General features: G+C 38.9%; 1 protein-coding gene across 1 annotated transcript in view; it reads right to left on the bottom strand.

The window, feature by feature from the left end:
• The window catches only part of ASB4 (ankyrin repeat and SOCS box containing 4), a 59,045-nt gene that overhangs the window by 34,293 nt on the left and 4,828 nt on the right, over positions 1 to 19,924 (bottom strand). Inside the window, exon 2 of the mRNA XM_047850294.1 lies at positions 15,026 to 15,325. Within this exon, the coding sequence (XP_047706250.1) occupies positions 15,026 to 15,325 (300 nt within the window). The remainder of the gene's footprint in view (positions 1 to 15,025; positions 15,326 to 19,924) is intronic.

The raw sequence follows: 19,924 nt of genomic DNA, 5'->3' as shown, positions 1-19,924 counted from the left end.
TGAGATGCATTAAAAACAAGGACTCTGTGGTTAAATAAATTTGTAGATCTCTGTACCTTTGTATATACACATTTCACATTACCGTATGAAAGATTCTGCAAAATCCTCAGATGAGGATCTCTGTCTAATTTAACATGTGTTTTCCCAAACTATTTGACCAAGGAACTGTCCTTTTGTAATACTGTCCTTTTGTAATTAAAAGTCCCAGAATCAATGCACTTTGGGAAATGCATTTCTAGACAACACAAAGGTAAGAGGTGGGAAAAGAGTCACATATGAAAATTCACAAACCTTGTTTGAGTTCTCTAGAATCAGCTTAGATTATTATCAACATCCCCATTTATTACATGAAGGTTGAGATTCCAAGAGCTTAATTCTTGCCCTCACTTGTAGAGAATAAATGGAGGGCTATCAAGATTTGAAACAAGGAAAGTCGATTCCAATACTTACTTCGTTAAGCACATACTTGAATGCATCTTTTCATATGGAGCTGTATTTGAGCCCCTTGGATTGAATACCACCATCCTGGTTTTATCGTCTATGGTGGGGAAGGATCCAGCGTTACATAACTTAACAATCTAAGCCGCTTCATCAGGGCTGTGTACAAGACAGTTCTAGAAGGGGCTGAGCGAGTGGCAGGTTTACTGATTGACATGTCCGGTCTGCAGTGGAGACGGATTACAGGATAAGGCAACAGCACAGTCCCAAGACTTATATTACTGGCAAGGATTGTAAGTAGCAAAGGGAAGGCAGCACCACCTAGTGGAGAGAGCAAGCGCATTGCATTGAGGTCATTCTATCTTCAAAACCTGCTCTTACCGTTAAGCAATTTGTCTAAAGCTCAGTGTTTTCATCTGTTAATGGGATAATAGTTTAACCGCATAGAATAACTGTGAGGATTATGGCAAAAGAAATGCCATATCCGGTTATTATTATTATTGTTATTATTATTATTATTATTATTATTATTAAATTATTGACTCCAGGCCGACTTTTCCTTGGGGCTCTTATTCAGTCCTTTCCTCTTGCCCCCACCCAGTTAATTCAACGTTGCTTGCAAGAAGTGAATTTACTTCCTGCCCTTGCCACCCTGCTTTTGGGTTGGTGTGGCCCTCTTAATTGAAGAGTGATTCTGAGGGCTGCTGGGACTTCTAAGGCTGCAAGTAAATGAAAGCAAAAGATGCTGTAGGAGCTTCCCCAAAAGTATGGAGCCCTCTGTGGCTCTCAGTTAAGCTGGCTAATACCTCTTCTGCCTACCAGGGGGATGTTTTATCTCAGAAAAGATCCACTCTGTTCTGATTAACTTTCTAATCAGTAGAAACTTCTTCAAGAAGGTGGTATATGCTTGATTCTTAGCTTCCAATTCTGATGCTTTTTGCCATTCGTCATATTTGTGTGTTTTCTTGGTTAGCTAAATAGAAAACTGAGCTGGGATCCCCAGATCCTTGTTTGATTTAACCATTTTACCTCCAAATCTGGGCCCTTGAGTCTCCTTCTAAAACGGTTTAGATTATCTTCCGTTAGTTATTACTTTTGGAGATTACAAAGAAAACACTTACATTTCTGTTTATAAATCTGATATCTTTAACTAAGTGGTGTTTAAAATGTTCGGGAGATAATCCTATCCAGCCTCCTCTGAGTAAGAAACAAATTAGAGACATGCTGATATAAAAAAATAATAATAATAAAGCAGTGCAGGCCCATGAAAATTTTATCCTTCAATTTCTAGTGTCAGATGCTTCTAGTTATAAAACAAAGATAACATACCCAGACTGAAAACTCACAATGCAAGTCACATATGGCCTTTGATAGGAGTTAAAAGTAGAGAGAACCAGTCAGAGAAACCTTTAATACTGACAGGGGAGAGAAGGCTGGAATTAACACTTTCCCTCTAAAGAAGCACTGGGGAGTCATCTGGGGAAGCAATAAGCACCCCGAATTTTAAAAAATAGGCTTGGGGTAGTCATATAGGTGAAACTAAGCAATTAGTATTTGGAGGAAAAAAAGAACTAACAGCTAAGGTTGGGGACAAGGATATTTAACTTGCACCAAGTTGTTTCTATTTATTTTAAACCTTGCTATATCACATTATTAGAGGCAGAAATTAGAAATTGATCAGTGTTGCTTTTAATTAAAGAGTTTAATTTTAAGGAAAATTAATTCATGGATTTTTAATATATCTTTTTCAATCATTTTATCCACATCTTTGCTGGAGCAAATCCAAAAAAACAAAAAACAAAAAAACAAAAAAAATGAAAAACAAACAAAAACAAATAAAGTCATTAGACCTAGAAGGCAAAAAGCAGCTTCTGTGTTGAGGGTCTGCCTTGCAACTTCAAGCCTTCCACGCACCAGGAAATGCAAAGTGGGCATAAACAATTGCTCTGGAGGGACTCGTTTTGGAAGAAGCATTGACAGTTCTTCACATCTTTTAATTAAACACACTTCTAATATAGCCAGCTGTCTTCTCAATTTCTTTTCAAGAAACGCCTTTAAAACCATCTAATGGTAGTGAATGTTTTCAAGCTAATGGGATTCTGATACAGCATTTACACTTCTCTTTTATATAGGCAATGACACCTTAGGACAAACTTTTCTCCTAATTTTTTAATTAGCCAAATGTTTCAGAAAGATAAGCTGTACACAATTTTCAGCAAGGCATAGTGGGAGCCTCACGGACCCAAACCAGGCAGAACTGGGCCTGCCTGAATCCTACCAATTTTGTGAACCAGGGCCTTATTTAACCTCTCTGAGTTTCTGATTCCACATCTGCAAAATGAAAGGAGTGGTATGCATGGTTGTTGCAAGGATTAAATGAGACATTTTATTTTAAAGTACCTGACATGCCACACCGTAGATGCTTAATATATGTTATTTTCCCTTCCATTTTCCCCTTCATATGCATATATACCAGCAACATCAATTTCCTTTATATGTAAAGCTGATGCTGTTAACTTTATTAGGCTAGATTTTCCATTAAGCATTTATTCTTATTCATTAGCTAGGAGGACTGACGCACAAAGATATTAAATTATTTACTCAAGTTTAATGAATGAAATTGAAAACCTTTTTCCCCTGCTTAACATGAATGTGCCCTTTTCAGTATGCAGAGCTTTGTTGCATTTATTCAGAAGCTATCGCTAAGTGCTTAGTTTGGAACACAGGATTAATGAGCCCGGAGACATGGCGTTGGTCACCATGGCAACCAAACTAGCTTTGCCCTGTTCCAAGCTCAAAGAAAAGATGCAGGATGCTTAACTCTGGCCTGCAGTATATAGCTGGGTGTTCTTTTTCATATGTCTGACTCCCCATTGCTGCTTCCAATTACTCCCTAATTCTCTCGAAAAAAAAAAATAAATAAAAATGAAAGGAACATCTCAGCTTCTTTAGGGCTCCGCTTTTTCATCTATACCACCTCCCCTCCTTCGTGAATACATTTATCTCCCCATCAGTTTCTGAAGATTTGGCTGACTGATTCACATTATCCTTTGCCACTCAAATTCTGGGTGATTTTAACAGCCACATGGAGGACCACCCAATGCCCTGGCGTCTCAAAATCTGGATCTCGTTTTCCTCACTGACTTAGTCCTTTTCTCTGACCTAGTGACTCCCACCCACTCTCATACTTGGACTCAGTTATTAATTAGTTTGGACTGATCAGTCTCCAGACAACATGAATTCCCACATTTGATTTTTTGACCATAGCTGCTCATCTTGGTATCTTGGTTCTGTTAGAACCCCTCTCTGTGACCTCTTTGTCCCGTACATGTTCCTTACTTTCCTCCTCTCCCTACCCAGTTGACTTCCATATTCCATCATTTCAATAACTCTTTTGCCAAGACCTTAAACCCCTTCCAATTCTTCCAAGAACCCACCTGTTGCAATGAATGAACCCAATTATCCACTGTCTCGGTGCCTGCACCCGAACAGCTGAGAGCTGTGTAGCAAAAATCACACTACAGGTGAAGTACCAACTGAACCAGACTGGATACCACCTTGAACTCACACACAACACTCAACTGCATCCTCAAGACTGCTCAGCAATCCAAAGATTCTCTTTCTGTGCTTAATTTATTGTACTGTTCTCCATAATGATTGTTTCAGACATTTTCCACTTCCTTGATTCTTTTTTTTTTAATTAATTTATTTACTTTGAGAGAGACAGAGAGAGAGAGAGAGAGAGAGCACACGTGAGCTGCATAGGGCCAGGGAGAGAGAAAAGGAGAGAGAGAGAGAGTCCCAAGCAGGCTCCGTGCTGCCAGCACAGAGCCTGATACATGGCTCCATCTCACAAACTGTGTGATCATGACCTGACCTGAAATCAAGAGTCCCAACACTCAAACCAACTGGGCACCCAGGCACTCCTCGATTCTTTAACGCTTTCCTCTCTGCCTCCACTCTCAGATCTGCTTGCCTCCTATTTTACATAAAAAATACCTTTCAGATGGAAACTCCTTAACACCTTCCTACTACACATATCAACTCTCATCTTCTCCCCTTTTTTGCCATTCAGCTACATTGGAAAGATGCTCTCCTCTCTAGAGTCAATCCTTCTACATGGTTCTAGAACTCATTTCCTGAACTTCTCAGATTCCTCACACCATAAATTATCCCACCTCTTTCCTATGTCTTCAATGTCTGCCCCCCTAAGGGATTTTGCCATTGGTTTTTCAAATGCTCAGGTTTCTGTTATCTTCTCTCCACAAATACTCTTCTTTAGAAGGTTTGTTCATACTCTTAGACAACATTTTTTAGTTATCAGTCCCCTCCACTGTGATTTCTGCATCCATGACTCAACTGATGTTACAATCTCCAAGTCCCTCCATGTCATTAAATTCTATGTAAACTTTTTAATTCTCAACTGACTAGATTTCTCGATAGTGTCTGACACTTCTGCATTCTCCTTTCTTCGTACTGTCTTCAATGTAGGAAAAGAAGTTAGGAATGTAATGGACCATAAACCAAGAGCCATCTTGCCAGTAATAGCGACAGGATTGCTCTGGTTCAACCCCACTCTCCTCCTTAATTATAGTACCTATATTTAACTAAATATCCAATGAATACCCCACAATCAGCAACCAATATGGACTATTCACTGGGCTATGTGGAGCAAAACTCTGCTCTCATGAAACATAGATGGGTGAGGAAAACAGATACTAATCAAAGAATTAAACAAAATGTAAGTTGCACAAAGGAAAACTATGTGCTATGAGAATTCAGAATGACATAGGGGCCTAATCTCATTTAAGGGAATTCAGGAAGAATGATCCTTGGAATTGATGTCTGAACTAAGGCTTTATGTGCTAGAAGTTAGCTCAGCCAAGAGGAGAGGGCAGAACATTCTAGACCACAGGCATACTTCTTAATCATTCCCAGCCCTGTGCCCCAACTCAGCACCTAGAAAAATGACAACTAAGCCTTAACCCAAGAAGAAACCAGGCAGAGGCATTTTGGGTTTTTGTTTGTTTGTTTATTTGTTTGTTTGTTTGTTTGTTTGAGAATCTGACCAACCTAAGAAAAAAGATCCAACGATACTATGTAAGAGATTTCTCAAATAAAAGGTTCAGCCAGATCCCACATAGCAAAGCTAATAATTAATTAACCTTACTCATACACTGAGTTTGTAGTCACTCCATCTTAACTATCAGCAGACAGCTAAAGATTATAAAAATTTAAGGAAAGCCTTTAATAGGGTAGATAGAAGCAATTTTAAAAAACAGAGAATAATACTCTGAAGTAAATTTGCCAGGAAGGAAAGGATAAAGATAAAGAAATATAAAAGAGGAGAGACAAGATAAGACAATAGAGAAACAGTGTAGGAAGTCCAGTATCTAACTAACAGCAATTCAAGAGACAGGGCATACAGAAAACAGAAGAAAAGAACTCAGGAATATTTCTCAGAACTTAGAAACATACAGCTTTTGGGGTTGAAAAGACCCAGTACAGTGGATGAAAATAAACACAACAAGGCAGATCATCATGGAATTTTAGAAAGCTGAAGAGAAAAAGAAAATTCTAAAACCTCCAGACAGGAGATAATAAGTCACATATAAAAGATGAAGAAATAAAATGGTTTCTAACTTTTCAGCAGCAGTCCTGGAAACTGGGAAGAAATGGAGAAATGTCTTCATTATTCTAAAGGAAAATGATTATCAGTCTAGAAATCTATGCCACATGACGGTAGGATAAATGCATTCTGGGGGTTGTGTAGTCTCTTGCTCCCCTTCCCAGAAATCTACTAGAGGAGGTACTCAAGCAAAACAGGCAACACACCAAGATATGGAAACACTCAGGATCCAGGGAACAGGAAATTCAACATGGGTGAGAGGCAAAGGGAATCTTTAGGGTGATGGGAAATAGAGGTCCTAGGAGGGCAGCAGTTGGAGCAAGTCTGAAGGTTCTAGAAGGGATTTTTTTTCTAAGAAAATGAAAATGACCATATACTTGTTGAATTGAAAATTTTTCAGAAGAGATGAAAAGTATTGGCAAAAAGTTTGGGGTTAAAATGGTGATGATCTACAGAAAACAAACAAAAAGAAACAATTAGCACCAGGGAAAATGAAGTATATAAAGAAGTTACCGTAAGTTTACTACAAACCTCATGGTTGTAATATCGTCATATTGTGAGTATGGAAGATAGGAAAGGTACTTAGATTGGGGAGTCGGTGTAGAAAAACAGCCAGATCCTCATCTTCCATTATGATAAATAAATAGATTATCAGAAACTGCTCATGTTGCTACTTATTCTTTTCAATTTTATGCATAAATGGTATTTATTTAACAATATGGAGATAAACATCAAACTAATCAGGCAAAAGGAGGGAAAGTGGCTACCACTTAGGTGGGAGTCGTCAAGAACTACAGTTTTCATCATGAACCTTGCACATGGTCTCTTCTTAATGTCTTTCATTCAATTTTTATATTTTTTCCACCCTTTTGTTGACTATATTTTCTAGGTCGCTTAAAGTTTTCACGATATATGTAAATATATCTTTTCTTACATGATGATTTCTTGCCACTTGGTTCTGGTATATACAATACAATTGATTTTTGCATATTGATCACAAATGCAGTACCTCTGCTGAACTCAATGACAAATTCTAATCATTTGACCTTAGCTTTTCTTTGTTGTTGTTGTTGACAAACATATTGTGTGAAATAATAGCAGTTTTGCTTCCTGCTTTCCCATCTTCGTACATCTTATTTCTTTTTGTTTTCTCTTTGTGCCGGCAAGGACCTCCAGGACATAACTGGTGAGAGCGGTAGGCTTGTTTCACTTCTGGTTTTAAAGGGGATGCTTCTCAAATTCACCGCCAAATAGACCATCAACTTCAGAAAGCACTGCTGAAGGCAGGGTCTCCGACGGTGTGTTGTAATCTTACATGGGACGTTATTTACTGGGCTGGAATACCTGCCTGGGTGGGAGACATGGCCTGGAAATAAATTTCAAGTTCACTCATTCAGAGCTGAATCACTGGAGACACTGCTTCTAGGAAAAACAACAGCCAGAGATGAGGCTTTTGAGTCATTCTTTGCCATCTGAGAGAAGAGGGTCTCTGGGCAGATGGAGGTCAAGAATTCCATTGCCCATTATTTACTGTTACTGTTATGTTCTATGAATGGCCAGGGAGCTTGCCCTATTTTTTATAGTGACAAATCAATTTTTATGGTGATACAAAGTTTCTTTTAAAATTGGATTTAATAAGTAATGTCAGTTTGAAAAAAATACTAAATTCATATTATACAGGTGGTACTAGCCATAGAGCAGATGGGGCAAAAAACCCCAAAGTTGTTTGCAAAGGACTGGGATGGTCATATCTGTGCTATTACGACATATCATTGAAGAGCCAGAAAGACACAGAGGGTGACAGACTGGGGAGGGGGTGCCTGTCCAGCCAGCATACCTGCTTCTTGACTAAAGGTAAGTCCAGTGACATTCTCGCCTTGCTATATGTTCTCATCATTGGACAGGGAGTTTCCTAACATGTGGGTAACGTGTCATTGTCACACCAAGTAACAGGGGATGGGCTTTTAAAAGGCACGGTCTCCTTTACATTGCCCTCATGCTACATTCTGGTAGGAAACATTTGAATTTTTATGGCTTTCCTGCAGTAACAAATTTTCCTCCAACTGTCAGGATTTGCTTCATGCAGAGTAAAGCAAGCAGCTTTCATTTTCCTCTTACGAATGGGAATAGGTAGAAATAATATGCTGCTATTCAGCCAGCTGAACCTGACCTGACTCTCTTTATTCGTAGGGAAATGCAGGATTCACAGAGAGGACATTTTCACTGAGGTAAATAAGCCCTCTCAGCTGATGAGCACTATTATACTAATACCAAAGGAAACAAAGGCCAGAAGATGGGGGGCATTAAGTAGAAAGGCAAACAGAAAAATAGCAGACAAAATCCAGCATGGGGACAAAGCAGGCTCTGCAATGCTGAAAAAAATAGGGGAAAATCCTTTAAGCGAAAATTGCATGCAATTTTTTGGCCTCAATTAGCCTTTTCCACAAAGAGCACTTTTTTTCTACAAAGAGTCCATTAAATAGCAAATGAAATTACATTGGTTTTCAGTTGCCATGGCATTGGTTCTTCCTCTAATGGACTTCTCTGGTCCGCAGTTTAATGTTAGCCTAACTTGCTTCCCTTGTCTGTTGCTGTCTCAATTCCCTGTGTCCAGCCACGAGGTGATGTATGTGACTTCTCCTCAAAGTGCCTAGGACATAATCCAAGAGGGAGAAAATTCATCCCTTAACTATCCCCCGAGAGAGGGTGAAACTGACCAACAACCGCATTTCATTAACCATGAACATAACAGTTTCCATTTATTAGATGGCAGTCGTTCCCATCCATGCACTCAAGGCGCCTGGAGCCATTCCCAGATCAGTCAGAGACCATTTATTGAGTACTTCCTATGTGCCAAGCATTGTCCAGAGGCTGAGGACATAAAAATGCAAAAGAGAGAATGTAAGATGCTCACGGTCTTCTGGAGTTTCCAGACTAAGATATCTACTGTAAGCCCTTACCCTTTCTTCCTATTTCTGCATCCATAAAATGGGTAGAATTTTCCCCATTTATCTGATTCACAATTTGTTTTGCTTTTGATATATTTACCAGGTACCACACTTAAAAAAAAAAAAAACACATGTTATCCTAGGAGTAAGGATCTAGAACAACAAATTGACTTTTTTGAAGTTGCTTAGTTAGCTACAGCTAAACATTAGCTATGATACCAGGTGTGACTCTGAGATGCATGATCATATATACTTTTTAGAAAAATAAGTTTATGCAGTTCATACTCTCCTCTAAATTTTTTTTAAAACATTTTCCATGTCAACGAACATTTTTTACAACATAATTTTTAATGCCTATATGATATGGAAGTAACACAGCTTGAAAATTTTATTTTATTTTAAAATTTTAAAATTTTATTTATATGCAAACATTCTTCAGTTTTTCAGTAATAAAAGTAAATCTCTGAGGACAAAAATAAATTGGGCAAATATTTTGTGACTCTAAATACATTTAAAAATGAAAAATGTCAGTATATATATTTTAAATTGTGTTTTAAACGTATTCCTTAACAAGTCAAAGCTTCTGATGCAAAAATACAAAAGAAAACATAACATAACTACAATATTTTGAAGACTCTTGTAGAATCAGGAGAAAGTCTCTTAATTTCTAGTGTACTACAGATTGCATGACCAAGCACAATTCTGTTACATGCTAAATGTCTTCTTTCTTTCTCATCAGTTATCTCTTTGACTCAGTATATAGCCCTGTTTAGAGCTAATACCTGGAGTTTGAATTGGAGGCCCCACAGAAATGATAGCCTATCTCAGCCAAAAGGTACAAAATTAGCCCTAAATCCCAGAGGGGGAATTTCTGAGTTACAAAAGGTTTCAAGCTTATGACATTGCCCTCCAGACGATACCCATTCGCATCCCACGAAGGGTGTGTGAGAGCACATCCCTGTGTGTGTCAACAGATATACTGTCATCGTTTGTATTTTTGTTAAATGTAATAAATGACAACAAAAGCACCTGCCATTTTAATTAACATTTTACAGATAACCAAGGCAGGTGATCATTATGCTATCTTTATTTGTTGTTTATATACTTGGGTTTTATTTCCTGAAATACCTTGGTCTTTTGTTCTCTTTTTCTCTCTCATTCTTCGTTGTTAATCTCCTTACTTTAATTTTTAAGATTTCTTTCTAAAGGAAAACAAACCAAAAATCTTTCTTTCTATGTTAAGGATATAAATAGGGCCCTTGTCTACACAGTCTCAAATATTTTTTCCCCCGCTTTATGACAGCCTTTTAATGTTATAATTTGTTTGCCACTCGGACATTGAATATTTTTGCTTTCTCTAATTCATCTTTCCTTTATGGCTTTGGCCTTTGATGCCACGGATCTAAGAGTAAGTAGATCTTTAATTGACTTCCACTCTTCCTCTTTGATTGTTATTAGCCTCGTTCATTAGTGTCAGCCTACAGGGAGCGAGCATTGCTTGGTCTCTCCATACCCCTTTACTCCTTCTCATCTCCAGGTGGTCTCCCTATGTCAATAGGGATAAAGGAGATGGGCAAAAAGCCCTTGCTCTGGGAATGAGGCTCCCTCTGATTACAGCTCTGGGGAGTGAAAGCCTTGGCAGCTTTCTGTCAGTCTGTGGTTGATGAAGTCACATGAAAAGGCAGCAATATGAAAAGTCAGTAATTCAACAAATGATACAATTTCTTAACTTTCTAAAAATGTTTAAAATGACAACCTTAAAATTTTAAATTAGTGAATTAAAATATAAATTAAAATAAAAACTAAATCTGAAAGCCATCAACGTATAAATAAATGTGAACGGTGGTAATGGCCGCGTGCCATAGGTGGCTAAGCCCTGATGGACACCTGCCCCTCTCCATGCATCTCTGCACTGGACCTTTCCTCTCAGGGAAGGCAAGAAGGAGAATAAGTTGGACTGATTTTCCTTCCCACCAAATACTCACAGGTTGAGAAGACCATGGCATCTTTAAACTTGTTTCCCCATTCTTGCCCTCATGACACCTCCATACCTTCCTATTCTCATCACAATGTCCACCCTTTCTGCTCTCATTTTTGCCTGATGACTTTGCCTCACACATTAATTGTATAAGTTCATACCAGACACGAACTCCTTCATCTCACCACCACCATATCAATGAACACTCTTTAAAGACATCTTTTACTTTAGACCATCTGTTAAACATGGGGATGTGTCTCACAGTCTCTGGATTTCACCCCATCTCAACCTCAAAGATTTGAACCTTTCAGTTATTCTGTCTCATGCATTTTTAACTGTTTGCTTTCTGCAAACCATTTCCTTTTACACAATATTTCCTTTTATCTCCAACTACAGATAACACTCTCTTATGTCCCCTAGCCCCCTTCAGCAATCATGCTACTCATACGCATACATGTGCAGCCAGACATTTTTTTAACAGTCATCTATACGTGCCATCCTTAGTTTCTGACCTCTCATTCACACCTTATACCATTCTAATATGGTTTCTACACCCACCATTTCCCCCAAACTTCTTTTGTCAGTGATAACTCTGTCACCTAATCTAATGAACATCTAATGAATCAAGTCTCTCAAGTAGCCATTGATACAGCTGACCACCTCCTCCTTCTTCAACCTGCCTCTTTCTTAATCCCTATGATGCCAAAAATGCTCCTGGGTTTCCTCCTACTTCACTTACCAATCCATTTCACTCTCATTTATTGGCCTCTCTCCCTCCTGCTAGTATCTAAATGTAAGAATGTATCGGGGCTTGGTCCTAGATTCTCTTTTCTTTTTCCACACCTTTCATCCAAGTGATTTCATTGATTTCTTTGGCTTCAAATACAATCTATAGGCCAACAATTCCTAAACTTACAGCTTCAGTCCAGAACTCTCTTCTGAAATCCATACGTTTATGTCAAGTGCAGCCTTGACTCATTCACTTTGAGGTCTAAAAGAAATCTGAAACTTCTCATGTTTAAAACTGATCTGGGGAAACTCAATCTGATTTTGAGACTTAATATAAAACTACAGCAATTAAGTGAGTGAAACATCAGCAAAAAAATATATAAATCAATGGATTCATACATTTCTGGCCACTTGATTTTTGACAGATACCAAGGCATCTCAAAGGTGAAAAAATAGTCTTTTCAGTAAAAGATATTGAAGCAGTTGTATATATAAGATAATTCATCCATATATAAAGAAGATGAGCCTCAACCTGTACTTTATACCATATACAAAAATTAACTCAAAATAAGCCAAACACCTAAAATTGAGACCTAAAGTTATAAAATCTTTAGAAGGAAACATAGAAGGAAATCTTTATTACTCAGATTAGTCAAAGATTTCTTAGGCAGGACACTCAAAGCATAAATCATAACAGGTAAAAAGTGATAAATTGAATTTATTAAAATTAAATACTTTGGCTCTTCTAAAGACAGAAAGAATGAAAAGTCAAAGAATGAATAAAAATATTTGCAAACCACATATCTGATAAAGGGCTAGTATCCAGAATATATAAAGAACTCTCACAAATCAATAATAAGAAAACAAACAACCCATTTTCATGAAGGGGAGAGGGAGCAAAAGATATGAACAGACATTTCACCAAAGTGAATACACAGCTGGCAAAAAAAATACCTGAAAACATACTCAACATCCTTGGTCATTAAGGGAATTTTAATTAAAACCATAATGAGATACTTTATATACCTATTCAATTTACTAAAATAAATTTTTCTTTTAATCTGACATTACCAAGTTCTGGCAAGGCTGGAGAGCAACTGAACTCATACGTTGCTGGTGAGAATGCAAAACGTACAACTCCTTTGAAAAACGGGTTAGCAGTTTTCTTGTAAATTTATTACAATCCGTCATCCCACTCCTCAGTACTTACCCAAGAGAAATGAGAACACTCCCATATAAGAATCTGTAGGCAAATGTTTATATCAGCCTTTTTTTTTTTCCAAAATTGCCAAAACTAGAAACAATCCAAATGTCCCTCTACTGGGGACCAGATTAATTGTGTTGCATCCATACAAGGAATACAACTCAACAATAAAAGATTCAATATACTGGCTAATGCAACCACACGGATGAATCTTAAATGCATTATGCTAAGTAGGTAAAAACAGACCTGAAAGGCTACATATTGTGTAATTTAATTTATATAACATTCTGAAAAAGACAAAATTTTAGGGACAGAAACTAGATCAGTGGCTGCTGGAGGTGGGGATAAAGTGAGGTGATTAATTGCAAAGAGTATCAGGGAACTTTTTGAAATGACTGTGATGATGGTTTCATGACTATGTGTTTCTCAAAAATACCGAACTTTACTGTGTGTAAATTATAGCTCTATAAACATGATTTTTAAAAAACTAATTTAATGATCTTTTCCACATATATGCTTCTTCCTCAATTCTCTCCATCTTAGAAAAATGGCATTATGGGGCACCCGGGTGGCTCCATCAGTTAAGTGTCCAACTTTGGCTCAGGTCATGATCTCACAGTTGGTGAGTTCAAGCCCTGCCTGCATTGGTCTCTCTGCTGTCAGTTCAGAGCCCACTTTTGATTCTCTGCCTCCCTCTTTCTCTGCCCTTCCCCTGATCTCTCTTTCTCTCTCTCTTTCTCAAAAATAAATGAAAACATCAAAAACACTTTTTAAAAATGGCATCGCTCTCCACCCATTTTCTAAAGCCAGAAATCTGGCAAGGATGCTTGAAACTTCCTTTTCCTTTACCCCTCATCCATATATAATCCATCTCCAAATGCCACTGACTCTGCTTCCAGAATATATTGCAAACCCATCTTCTAATCTTCCTATCAAACTTTGCCCCTTGATACAAATCACCATCCTTTCTCACTTACACTGTTAAAATCGCTTTGCTGCTGGTCTCCCTGTTTCCATACTCGGGCTCCTCCAGCCCTATTCTTGTATAACTCCAGATTGATGATTTTAAGTGAAAATTAAACCATGTCATTGCCATGCTTAAAACTTTTCAGTGGCTCCATTTCTAAACCCCATACCTTGGCCCTCAGCAAGCTGTATATGATCTAACATAACCAGTGTCTTCGTGTGGCACTCCCGGAACCCTCTTGTCCCTCCCACCCACCCCACACCCACGGGCACACTGGCCTTCTTCCATCTGTTGAATAGTTCAGTTGTTTTGCTCCCTTAGCAACTTTGCACATACTGTTCCTTGTACCTGGACTCTTCTTCCTCTTGGCTTCTTTTTTAATGGCTAGTTCCCTCTCGTTCATAAAGTTTCAGCTTACATGTCATATCTTTAGAGAAGTCTTTATACATTTTATAATAGTTCACTCTTGGCATTCTCTTCCATAACACCTTGTTTTGCTCCTTTCCCAATTTATTATTATATATTTACAAATTTATTTTGATAGTATTTATCTCCCCTATTAGAATATGATTTCTTCCTTTTTTAAAAGTTTATTCATTTATTTTGAGAGAGAGAGACAGATAGAGAGCAAACGGGAGGGGCAGAGAGAGAGGGATAGAGAGAATCCCAAGAAGGCGCTGCACTGTCAGTGTGGAGCCTGACACAGGGTTTGAACTCAGGAACCATGAGATCATGACGTGAGCCAAAACCAAGAGTTGCACGCTTAACCAACTGAGCCACGCAGGTTCTCCTAGAATATAGCTTCTTGAAGGCAGAAACTATTTTTTTCAGTTACTTAACACATTAATTGACACCTCATGAGAACTAAATAAATATTTGTTAAATAAATGTGTAAACTAACAAGGCTCCTATAATGAAAAAAGTAATGATTTCAATGTGATCATCATTAAATAACCTGGACCAACACATATAGTTATATAAATATATACATACTTATGCAGTTTTAGGGCCCCCTGAATGAGGCTTATAAATGGGATGCCTACTACATTACCTAAAGTAGGTAAAGATCACTAAGTTTCAAAACCCTAGGTGTGGAAGTGGATGACAACGTCATCCACCCAGAAAGGCTTACCTCTCCAAACCAATTGCTTGGCACAGAGAATGGAGCTAGGAGTTGTACAGAAGTGTAAAGCTGTGTGTCCACTTAAGGAGTAGCAATTCAGCTTTGCTCCACGGTCACAGAGGATTTTAACACAATCCAAGTTGGCCATTTCACAAGCCACATGAAGGGGGGTTTTCCCATTGGGTCTACAGTTGATTGTAGCATTGTGGTCCAGTAACACCAGAAGACACTCCACATGACCAAACAAGACAGAGAGATGCAGGCCTGTTGCCCAGGAAGACTTTAATTTATAACTAGGCAGCCAATAACCTGAAAAAGAAGAGGGAGAAAGTTTCATTTCGTGGCCTAGGATTTTTCTCTGTTTTGTGAGGATTTTTGCAAGGTCTTATACTTTGGTCACATCTTTAAAATTGGGGGGAGTGATTCAGATGTTGTAAACTAGTAACTGATGGGTCTGCAAATAGAAGCATACTTGGATGTACTTGAGTGGAACAGGCACTCGTGAGTCTCTCTGTTTCCACTATTCTCCATTATCTTGTTCTTTTATTTATTTTATCTTCTTGGCCCTTCAAGGCATTTGAGTTTGAGACCTCATTTACATGATTGCATTTTATTTTAAGTGGTGAGTTACATGAGATTCTTATTGTTTTAAGTCCTAATCATGTTCTTGAGTGATTCCAAAGCTGTTAGTTACAAGCTTAAACTTTTTAACCTTACTTTACTGGTTGTTGTCAGTCTAAAATATGAATGTAGTTGGTGTCTTTAAAAAATTTATCACGCCAAGCTTTTATTTGCCTGCCTGTTGGTTTATACAATTCCTCTTTCAAAGAAGAATTTAAGGCAACTCACAACGTTTACACAATACCAGATTTTCTAACGATCTAGAAAACAAGGGCAAAGGGAAAAACTAAGGTAGGAAAATAAAAGTGATCAATGGGTAAGATAGGTACACAAAATATAAACTGTGTCCCATACACTAGAACCACATTGAAAATTTGCCTTTGAACTTCCTAGCAGCCAAAATAAATAGGAAAACATGATGTATTGCACAATTAACCATGCCCACAAGCTATGCACAAATCAATTGCCCAGGAGAAGCATAGCTGTTCCTAGAACTGAGATCTTAGATAAATTTTTCCCATTAGTCGTTGGAAATGTTCTCTCTCTCTCTCCCCATCTCCCTCTCCCTCTCTCTCTGTCTCTCTGTCTCTCACATGTCTCACAAGCTATAACAAACTTAACTGTATATACCTTCTTTCAATGTCAATACATAGAGCCATGGCATTAAGCCCACTACGAGTGGGTAATGGAAATAGCTTCAGAAAGATAAAATATTGATGGCAGGGTGAAGATGTAGACATAACAGCTTAGAAGAAGCTCTAGGGCTGAAACAACAAAATATATTTTAACATGGGCAAAACAGAAGTTTGCTTTTAAGGTATAAAATCCCACCATGCAAGTACAAGGTAAGCGGAATATGGTTTAATGGTAATCTATTTGAGAAAAGACCTAGGGATTTGAGTTGACAGTATTCTCAAAAGGAGCCAACAGCGGGATGGAGCTGCCGAAAAGCTAATACAACCTTAAGATACGTTAATAAAAGTGCAGTGCCCAAAGCAAGAGAGGTAAAAGTGGTAATTTTTACTGGTTACATGAGGTCAGAATAAATCTAGACTATTGTGACTACTTTTGAGCACCAATGATGAGCACCAGGAGGGCACTCAGAGGATGATGACCACGTTACCAGTGGGCCTGGTGGTCAGGAATCAAAATCCTCTCATTTAAGTGAGAAACATTACACACATGCTACTCCTGGGCATTTATCCTACAAGTATAATCACTCATGTGTGAAATGCCCTATAGGGGCCACAGTATTGCACAACTTCCAAGGACACCATCTGTACTGAAATCTTTGTGACAAGTATAAAGTTCTCAGGAGTTATAACCTGGCCTGTGGACAAGAATAGGCATCACACTACAGCATAGTTCTTAATGGTTAACAACTGGAAACAATCTCAATCCTCGTCAATATTTGGAGATTGTTTAAAAAATTATGGTGCACCCATATAATCGAATACTATACAGCTATTATAAAGAAGAGAGCAGTTCTGTGTATACTGGAAAATGGTATATCTTTGGAATGGATATGGAAAAATCTCAAGATATATTATTGAGCAAGAGAAGCAGGGGCTGACCAGTGCACTTAATACGCTATCATATGTGAAAATATTTATCAACACCTAGAACAAGAAACTGGTTATAGTGGTGGCCTCCAAGAACTGGGGGCTAGGGGACAAGGACATAGATTTATGTGTCTTTGGATGCCCCCTTTGAGCTTTTCAGTACATTTGTGCTTGTATAACTATTTGTAAAAATAAGTAAAATTAAAATAAACTATTGCCCCCCTGTTTGTAGGGGAAAAGATAATTTAGTTTAAAAGGCCATTTATAGGGGTGCCTGGGTGGCCCAGTCGGTTGAGCATCTCACAGCTCGTGAGTTGGAGCCCCACGTCGGACTCTGTGCTGACAGCTCAGAGCCTGGAGCCTGCTTCAGATTCTGTGCCTCCCTCTCTCTCTGCCCCAACCCACTCACATTCTGTCTCTGCCTCTCTCAAAAATAAATAAACATTTAAAATAAATAAATAAATAAATAAAGGCCATTTATAGGGATGTACACAATATCAATTAATCATGAGATAATGAATGAACCCAACCTGAAGTTTGTTTTTCTGTAGCCTACTCTCCAACCTAGACACACACACACACACACACGCGCGCAAATCCCTTTCCATTCCATTAGAATTCTACGGCCATTTTGCTCCCCATCCCTCTCAGCTCTTCCCTTATCCAAATCTGCTCTTTAAAAGGAAATCCAAAGTTAATTCATACTAAAGTCTAATGAACTGAGGATTTTTTAAAGTGTGACCCTCTTAGGATTATCTGAATTTATGTAGGAATCTGTATTCAACTAATCTAACTGAGTGCTAAGATACTAATTTGAGATTCCAGACGCTGAGAAGGGAAGTTATTCGTTGATATGGACTTTTCTCTGGCAGAGACAATTAGTATCACAGGTACTGCCAGAGACAATTAGTATCATAGGTACTCTGGGGCTGTGGGATTGTCATTCCTGTGCCTGTAGTGTGTGTATGTGTGTGTGTGTGTGTGTGTGTGTGTGTGTGCAAACAGGCACTCACACTACATGTGTACGTGTATGTACCCATTTATACATTTCTATTTAGCTATGTACATTGAATCTGTGTTCTGAGCAGAGTTTTCAGGCTATACGGTATGCAACCTGCTTTTGATCATGAATGAATCGCAACAATACCCAATACCTAATCAGTCATTGTAATGCTCAAATCTCCTCAACAAGCAATTTGCAAAGCTAGTCTCTTCTAACTGCCTTGGAAAGAAGCTGGTTCCAGATCTGGAAACCAGAGTATGTTTTGCCTGCTGATTAGCAGCAAAGATTTGGCAGCTCTGTGCACCAACTGATTGGAAACTCGTGCCTGCTTCTGCAATGGGAAGAAAAATGATCTCGGAAAGGAAGCAGTAGAGAGCTGATTAAGAAAACACCATTTTGATGTGAAATCAAAGAAAACACCGAATGTTAGCACTGGAGGGAAGATTATCCAGTCCAAGCCTTTCATTTTCCAGATGAGAAAACTGCCACTTTTTCAGCCTGCTAGAGCCATAAGTCGCCCACTTCAGTCCAAGCTAATGGACTCAGGATATCTGCAATGCAGCGTTTCCATCTGTCTTTGTCTTTGTGGAAGCAGAATAGGTTTAGCGCCAAGCCTGCTTCACAAATCACGAGGAAGGAAAGAAGGTCCTGAATGCATCTATAATATGCCACAGCTCTGATATGGAAATGCATTTGCTTGTTGATGTTTTTTTATTCTTCCTAGATTCCCAGTAGCACGTAGAGAGTCTATCCTGCCCATTTATTATATGAATCTGTCATCCTTAGCCTCTCAGCCCCTTTCATCTGCATGTCCTTTGCTCATAATCATTAACCAGTAAATCAGCCCCGGAGACAGCTGGGTTTTGGGATTCAGCCCACCCCCTGGGTGAACTTGTGCTTATAACTCCCCTCTCCTAGATGGAAACGTGTGTAGGTGGTTGGCAACAAGACACTGTCGCGGTGCCCGTAGAAACTGAATAGAGAAATAGGAAGGGGGCAGATTGTCAGATACAGATCAGGGCCGATATACTGAAGAATATCTTGAAGCCATGTTGCAGAACTTTTTGGTGATGCTATGTGTGTGGGGAAAGGGGGGTGGATTCTGGATAATTCAACCCCCGGCATAGCAGGAAAGCCTCCTGTCTGTAGAGAAAGGAAAAGCCCATAGCAAGAGGCCACCCACATACACTCACACCTTAAAATGGGGCTGCAGTCATGGGGCACCTTGTACCAAGGAGCAAGAGTCCTTTCCATCACACCTACCCTCTCCGAGGACCAAACCTGAAGTAAAGCCATCCTCGAAAACCACGGTGATGCAGCACCTATTAACATTCTTGTGTTGATACTGAAATGCCAAGACATCAGAATTTGTCCTCTAAAATATAACCAGCAACAGTAGCAGCATAACAGAAATACAGTTAACTAATTGGGTATAATCATTTTTTATACTCAGCCTTCTTTCCAGGGCGGAATTGTCCCAGGGCTTCAGAACCTAGCATGTGATTGATTCTTAGCATTTATCTTTCGAAGAGCCCCCCCTACGCTCACCTCTGCAGATGCCAGGCTGCTCTCTGTGTGCTCAGATGGGCACAAAGTGCAGGAATGGAGCAGAACCTGGCACAGAGCCCCCAAGTGGGAGGGTGAGGAAGCTGCTGCCTCCCACTAACCTGAGCCACTCACGCTTCCGCCCCCCCCCACCCAGGACTGCAGTCTGTGTAGCCA

This window comes from Prionailurus viverrinus, chromosome A2, assembly GCF_022837055.1.
Source record: "Prionailurus viverrinus isolate Anna chromosome A2, UM_Priviv_1.0, whole genome shotgun sequence".
Classification (NCBI taxonomy): domain Eukaryota; kingdom Metazoa; phylum Chordata; class Mammalia; order Carnivora; family Felidae; genus Prionailurus; species Prionailurus viverrinus.
This window is presented reverse-complemented; position numbering and strand designations above follow the sequence as displayed.